Here is a 7,463-nt window from a genome sequence, read left to right on the forward strand (position 1 = left end):
CCTCACATCTTTCTCCTCCTTCCCTTTTCTCTCCAAGCCTGGGCGGTAGGCTGTCTTCAAGGGCCGTCTCTGATCCCTGGCTCACTGCAGCCCTCCTCAAGTGGCCTCAGGTCCCAGATCAAGTGGAAAAGCCAAGGGCAAATTCTGGCAAGTCCAAATCCTGCCCTGACTCAGCCCCAGGAGACCTCGTAGGCTGGGGGTAGAGGCCAGGCCCAAGCCAGCCCTCAGATTGGGGACGGAACATGGACTGGCACTTCTCACCTGCTGCCCACTGGAGGCTGGTGGAACAAGATCTGGGGGTGGAGGAGGCAGACAGGAGATGGGGATCCTCCCAAGCAAAGCCCCCCAGGAGAACCAGATCACACTCCCTGGGTGGGGATGGACCTCTGTCCCCTCCCACTCCTGACCACGTACAGCCTCCACAATGCCCCTTGCCCAAGGCCTCATCTGGCACAACCAACCAGGACATATTCCCATTCCTTATGGCCCCCAACCCTCACCCCTGCCCCAACCCAGAAGTCCTTCCCTTGCTCTGAAGGGCCTGGCATGTGACTCTGCCCCCCAGTTTCTGGGGCATCGATGGTAACCTAAACATTCACTGAGGGCCTCTGAGGTGAGGACAGTGATGGGGGGGAACCTCTAATTGTTTCTCCATTGCCCCCTCAAATCAGGCCCCCACCTCCAGTGTGGTGGATTCTACCCATCTGACATGTCAATATGCAAGAGGTAGCCAGAAAAGTTTGCAAGCACAAAAGTCACGGAAACAAGATTCATGGCACTAACTCAGCTGCAGGTGTCTGCTCTGTTCAGGAGTGCCAGGCTGGGGCAACCCCCCAGAACCCCACAGCTGCCATTTCTCGGCCCAAAGCACCTCACCCCAGCGCCCCAGGGCGAACAGAAATCCAAATAGCAGTTGGGGAAAGCGGAGATCAGAGTAACATATGGAGGCTGAGGGACGCGACAGCCCCAGCGGCGCAGTTCAGGATACCTTGTCCCAAGACCAGGCTTCATATGACGCTGATCCATTCATAAACATTTATTGAGCGCTGACTGGGTGCCCAGCGCTGGAGAAGAAGGGCAGGGGTGCCAGAGGACCACCCCCTTCCGTGACGGGGGCGGGCGCGCTTTGGGTGATGGTCCCAGACCCGGCTCCTTTGCCAAACCCCCAGGCTGGAGGCACCGTCTAGGGGCGGATCCTCGGAGGGTGGGTCTTCCCTGAAACCCAGCCTCCACTGAGCCTGGGTCCTCATCCCCAGGTGAAGGCGTCATCCTGCCCGCGCCAGTCTCCTTAGGCAGAAGTAGAGGGGCAGCAGGAAGAGGGAGGAGTTCCAGAAGACTTCCTGGCACTTTTGGAACCTAGATTTGAAAAACAGAGTTGGGGGAGGAGAAAAACATTTAGTAACAGGGATGATTCCATGATCCGGAAGTTCCGACTCAACCTGCAGAGGTGCCGGGGCTCTGGCGCCACCTGCAGGCTCCTTCTGGACTAGCTCCCCTGTGCTATTCCCAGCCCGGGGCAGTCCCAGGTGGGACCCAGAGCCAGACACAAAGCAACGGGAACTCCCAACTCTGTCCTGCCGTGCTGCCCCCTCGCGGCCGCAGGGCTCCGGGAACCCCGGATTTGTTACACTCAGAAAGTTTTCTCGGAGGACAGCCTCAGGCAGCCTTTCCGTGCCAATATCATGGTGAGGGCTCTCCGACCCCACCCCACCCCCACGGAGTCAAGTTTTCCTGTTCCCTCGGGCTTAAGGGGAAAGGAAGATTCTGAGACCATCTGTGTCCCTTCCGCTTCCTCCCTCTCCCAGTTGGACCTTGTCAGACCTCGCAGGAATAGTATCCTCTCCCGCAGGCAGTCTCACAACCCTTCCCTGCACAGCTGCCGGGATGGGAAGGGGTCCTCCCTTCTGGTGACTTCCCGAGGGGCCCCCAGTCTGATGAGAGAGGCGGTACTGGGGTACCACCCCGTCAAACCGGTCCCTCTGTTGGCTGACTTCCGCAAAGGCTATTAAAGTTGCTAAAACGGATTTCTCTTTTAAAACCCTGCAGAAGCGGAGGTCGTTCGAGTCTGGAATAGTAACTGCTGATATTTAAGCTTAGCTACTCAAAGCCTGCCGGCTACAGAGGTCAAGGGGAGCTAGTTAGAAGTACAGATGCTCCGGCCTCACACAGACCTGCAAAACTGGAATCCGAATTTGATGAGCAAGATGGAGGGGACTCTATGTGGCTGTGCAGACCTTAGGGAGCCTCCAGCCACCCTCCTGGGGGTGACTGACACACCGCAAACTCGTGGTTCTTTCCCTCCAAACTGACGCCGACTCGAACACCTCTGCCTGGAGGACCAACTTCTTCCAACCCCCTCAAATCCACCCCCACAGCCCAACCCATTAGCCACGGTCTAACACACACACTTAATACACAGACCTGCTCTTGTCCCTTTCTCAGCTCCCTAGTACCCAAGTCCAAACTCTTCAAGGAGATCAGCAAGCAGCCCTTCCCTGAAATTTCTGACACCTTCCCCTCCACCCTACATGCACACATACTCCCATCCCAGAGGCACGGAATTTGACCAAGTTCCCTAACAAGCCCCAGTGTCCAGGCCCCCTTCAGCACTTCACCAAATTGAATGAGTCTTCCAGGAGTCACTTCCTCCAGGAAGCCCTCCTGGACCGCTTTGTCTAGCTCGGGTGCCCCCTTTAGACTTCCCCGTTCCTTTTATAACTGTCACTCTCCCATCTACCACTGAGGGCCAAGCCCAGCCCAGCGCTTGGCACAGGACAAGCCTCACAAACTGCCTGGCGAATGAGTGGACAAGTGAGGCTGTTTCCCTCTGGTCACGTGGTGCCTAGGTTCTGCACAGGATTGCAGCCCCTGCTGTACCTGTTGCCAGACCCTATCACTAGTCTCCACGGCCTCCCTGCTAGATCACCCTGCACTTGAAAAAAATGTTCCCTCTATGGGACCAAAGAAGGCGAGTGTCTTGCCCAAGACCACACAGAGAACTCCAACCCCAGCTTACCCACTGGGGCAACAGTTCTAGAACATAGTTCTATGCTTTCTATTATGTATGGATTTTCTCCCCCGCCCAACCCTCTGAAGTGGGTCAGCCCAGGGGTTAACGCACTTCTCAGATGCTCTAAGTCAGCCCAGGGCAGACCCCCCTCTGCAGCGAGTCCCCCAAGCCACCCGCACAGGCACCTCCTCCTCCGCCGCCGCCTCCTCCTCGGCGCTGTCCGTGTCCAGAGTCCTGCATCCTCGTCTTGTCCGAGCGGACCAGCTTCTTGCCGGCCGAATTCCGGGTGGTGTAGCTGTAGACGGAGGTGTAGCCCTGGCCGGTGAGCGGGCAGAAGCGGCGGGTGTGGGCGCGCTCGCGGGTGGCACCGCACTGGGGGCACACATAGTCGCGGAGGATGGGGCACAGTACCCGGCCCGCTTCATCCTTGAGCACGTGGGACTGGTAGATGGCCCGGGACTCGCCGTTGTGTTTGCAGAAAGAGCACAGGCGTTCGGGAGCTAGTGAGGATTCAGGGCTGGGTCGCTGACCCCCCGGTTCTGGCACTGGTTCTGGCTGGCGGTCCAGCCTGGTCTCCGGCTCCTCCTCCCCACGCTGAGCCCCCACCAGGCGTGCCAAACCCAAGTAGTCTGTCCACAGGTTGAAGGTTCCCATGGCTGGGCCACGTGTGCCAGGTGGAGGGGCAGAAGAGAGGAGAAATCCAGCCGCCCCCAAGCTGGTCTCTCTACCCCTGCCTCCTCTCCCTTCCCTTCCCCTCTCTGAAGCCGAGGAGTCTGGGCTGTCAGTTCCCTCCTTATACCTCCAAGGGGGTGTGAAGAGGGAGGAGCAGGCTGTAGGAGGTTCCCTATTGTCACAGGGGGCTTGCTGCCTCCCCCAGAAATGCACCTGCCAAGGGGCTGCATGGCCTCTGGGTGGGCTAGGGGTTAGGGGGGCTGACAAGACACAGGCTGCAGGGGGCAGCAGCAATAAACAGCCTCACACCCCACCCAGAGGGCATTGAGAGGGCTACCCTTGTCTACCCCTCCTGGAGAGCCAAAGGGATGCAGGTGGGAGCATTGGAAGCCCCACCCCAAAGACTAGCATTGCTGTAGCCAGTAACTTAGTAACTTCTTTCTTCCTTCTCCCGGACTGGGGGAGGGGCTGGGTACCCCTGGGCTCTTTGGGGAGGGGGGAGGGGGAGCCGCTAATGTTCCAGCTGTCTTTGGGAGGAGGATGGGCCTGACTTATGGGGTGGGGGGACAAGGACCAAGACCCCTAGCTCTGGTCACCCTCAGGGAGCTTTCACACCCCTTGTCAGTGGAACCTCCTTTCAACTGATGAACAAACTGGGGTTTGAAGCCACCTGCCCTGGGGTTATTCACCAAGACAAACGCAAAGCCTGCCTCCCCCACCAGTTACGGGAGCCTTAGGTGTGGTGGAGTCAAGTCTCTCCTGGTCCTGGGGTGGAAAAGGGTTTGAGACTGAGAATTATGGGGTAGAAGAGAGCACAGGCGCAGGTGGGGCTATAGGGGACAGAGGGGAGACCCCTAGCATTCACCAGCACCTTGATCTCCCTCTCAAATGAGACCTGAGCCCCATCTCAGGGGGATGGATGTCCCACCCATCACCCAGGTGGGACACAGACTGGCAGGTGAACAACGGGCATCAAGGTGCTAGGTGGGCAACTGATGGTAAAGGAGGGGTCTGCAGGTACCAGGTAAGGAGGGTGAGAAAGCAGGGCCCGAGACTGGAACTCAGAGAAGAGGTGACATGCCGCCTACACACCTCATTCATTCATTCATTCAAGAAAGCTTCACTGAGCCTTCTGGAAGCAGGGCTCTCTAATCCCTTTCAGAAAGATTTTTCAGCTGCCCAGTCCTAAGCTTGTAATTCCTGTCCACAGCCCTCCAGGACTGATTCCCCCAAATCCAGCCTGTGTCTGTAAGGATCCCAGACAACAGTCCTCCTCGAGAGGTGAGAGGCCAGGGTCAGGGTCAGGTCCTGGCTGAGCACTTTTGAGGGGCGGGAGGGGGAGTCCAGGGTGGGTTGTGTCCCCCATTGCATCCCCCCAGGATGTGTCTGGCCCAGCCACAGTGACATTCATCCCTCGGTGGGTCTGGTCTCCGTCACAACCCACCGACAACAATGAATGTTGATTGTGACCTTCGCTATGGCCTAAGGGAGGGGATATGTTCGGGATCCCCTGCCCCTGCCCCAGATCTGAAAGGTGGGGGTTGTGATGGCTGGGTGGACGGCAGTTCCAGGCCTCGGGGTCCACTCAACGGTCGATGGTTTGCCTGAGCTGCCCAAACTCACCGACAGGTTGAATGTTCCCCCAAACCCTTGGCAACTCCTTGTGGGGCAGGGAGTGGAGGCTGGGTGGGGGTCAGGGAACCGGGTAGGGTGAGGGAGGAGAGGGGGAGGGAATGAGAGACTTAAGAGAATCTATTAAGTCAGGGAACAGTTAGCAGGTGCCAACTCTCTGCTCCAGGACACGGAAAAAGGAGATAAATCTAAGTAATAGTAACAGCAGATACTTCTGTCACCTTTGCTATGCAAATATAGCAGCAGTGGGCGCTGGGCTTGGAACCCATTTATTCAAAGCATTCTCAAAAGGGCCCTCAAAGGTGCATATTTCTTCCAATTGTCAGTTTGGGAGACAGGCCAGAGGGCACCCTTAGTGAGAGGCAGAGCATTCCGAGTGGCCCCAAGAGGTCTGGCGGCCAAGTGGTTCTGGCCCTGGGGGCATGGATGCAACGGAGAGATAAACAAGTCATTTTAATACAATGTAATACCTTCAGTGAGCTTCACCGTGTTCCGGACACAATGGTTTGTGAATCACAACAACCCACGGGGTGGGGTGGGGGGGTTTGTCAGAGTCTGCACTTTGCAAATTCGAGCCCCGAGGTGGGGCCGCTGCCGGCCCCGCCTGTGGTCCACCTGCCGCTTGGACAAGGGCGAAGCTAGAAGATCGCCGAGGGTCCCGGGCTTCCCAACTCAGGCCCTTGTCGGGATCAGACCGGCGCCCAAGCGCATAGTCACACGAGGGTTGCCCCGTTAATGCCCTTCCCCATTTCTTCATCCTCAAGCCTGGTCCCCAGTCCCTCCCTCCAGGGGCCGCTGTAGAGTTAGCCGCCCGCCCCCTCGGGTGCCCCCACAGTCTCAGGGGAGGCTGCTCCCCACCTCCCTGGGTCTGGGAGGTCTGGGAGGTAGGGAGCTCCCCCCACACACACACAAAGAACGGCCTGGGAGGGGACTTCAAATTTCCAGTCCCCTTCCATTACACTGAGGGCAATATCGAGCCCCAAAGGATGAACCCGTTGCCGTAACACTAAGGCAAACCAGAGCCCCCAAGTGTGCTGAGCTTGAGTGAACCCAAAAATGACCTTCCGCGGAGGCGGCCAGAGGCCCAGCGCTCGGAGCCCCACCCTCGAGATGCCCACCTAGAGCCAGCCTCCAGAGACCTGCCTCTCGAAAGCCACCGACTCCAGTCCCACCCCCCAAGGCCCGCCCCCTCGGAGCCCACCCACAAATCGCACATCCCTAGGACCCTCCCTCTAGAGCCCGCCCAGATAGACTCCCATGCAGCCCGCCCCCAAACTCAATCTCCATAAAACACGCCTCCTAAGCCGGTCCTCCAAGAGCCCACCCAGCTCTCCTAGGGCCCGCCCCGGGGCCTCGCCCTCAGAGCCCACCTCTGCTGGCCTCCCATCTACAGCTGTCTCCGGTAGTCCCCGCCCTCTAGGGCCTCTAAAATCCTCCTGCCCAGACCCCCAGAGACCGCGTCCCCACGCGTCCCCAAGGTCGTTCGCAGGGATCTCAACTCCGCTAAGGTCCGCCGGGGACCCCTCAGAGCCCGACTCCAGCAAGACCCGCCCCCCACCTGGATCGCGTTCCCCAGAGCCCGCCCCTCAGGAAGCCGGGAGGAGCACGAGGTTAGAGATGCAGGGCTTCCAGGGGGTATCTAGTGGCTTGTGTGCCCCTCCTGTGTCCCAGTGTGCATATGCCCCTGTGTCTGTGCCCTTGTGTGTGTGTGCACAGGACCTGGGGGCGGGGAACACACGGAGGAGGAGGTACTCAGAGGCTGGCAGACAAAGAGCCCATTATGGAATGTGCAGTGGCAGTGTCCATAGGAGTCCCCATGTGGGGTCTCGTTGATGGCCCAGGCTGTCTAGACTGGCAGGCAGGGGGCCCCTCATTTCCATGATACCTACATGGCCTCTCAGGTTGCCACCCTGCCCTCCCCAGGCTTCCTCTCCACTTGCTGGCTGCTCAGGCTTTTGACTCCAGGTCCTCAGACAAGGGGCTTGTCTGTCCTGCTGAGGACCCTGAGGGCAGCCAGTTCAGCGAGGAACCTGAGTTTCCTTCTCAAGCCCACCAGATGTGGGGCCAGGGCTGGGAGAGGCAAGAATGCTCCCTGGAGTTGGGGTTGGGGGCCGTGGAGGGGCCTGGGACAGGCTGATGAGAAATTCAG

At 58.9% G+C, this 7,463-nt stretch overlaps 1 protein-coding gene across 1 annotated transcript; it reads right to left on the reverse strand.

Annotated features, from left to right (window-relative positions):
- Positions 1-1,012: 1,012 nt before the first annotated feature.
- On the reverse strand, positions 1,013-3,776 carry NANOS3 (nanos C2HC-type zinc finger 3). Its single transcript, XM_081501492.1, has 2 exons — positions 3,196-3,776; positions 1,013-1,356 (listed from the first exon to the last, which is right to left on the reverse strand). Exons 1-2 carry the CDS (start codon positions 3,662-3,664, stop codon positions 1,289-1,291), a joined length of 537 nt encoding a protein of 178 aa, XP_081357618.1. The 5' UTR covers positions 3,665-3,776; the 3' UTR covers positions 1,013-1,288.
- Between the last annotated feature and the right edge of the window lie 3,687 nt (positions 3,777-7,463).

The sequence above is a fragment of the Giraffa tippelskirchi genome, chromosome 6 (assembly GCF_054371585.1).
Source record: "Giraffa tippelskirchi isolate mGirTip1 chromosome 6, T2T-mGirTip1v1.2.pri, whole genome shotgun sequence".
Taxonomy (NCBI): domain Eukaryota; kingdom Metazoa; phylum Chordata; class Mammalia; order Artiodactyla; family Giraffidae; genus Giraffa; species Giraffa tippelskirchi.

Excerpts from the sequence above, each read along its gene's own strand:
- NANOS3 (XM_081501492.1), bottom strand. The coding sequence starts at position 3,664 with ATGGGAACCTTCAACCTGTGGACAGACTACTTGGGTTTGGCACGCCTG. Across the intron at positions 1,357-3,195 it reads AGGCGGCGGCGGAGGAGGAG|GTTCCAAAAGTGCCAGGAAG; the intron begins GTGCCTGTGCGG and ends TTTCAAATCTAG.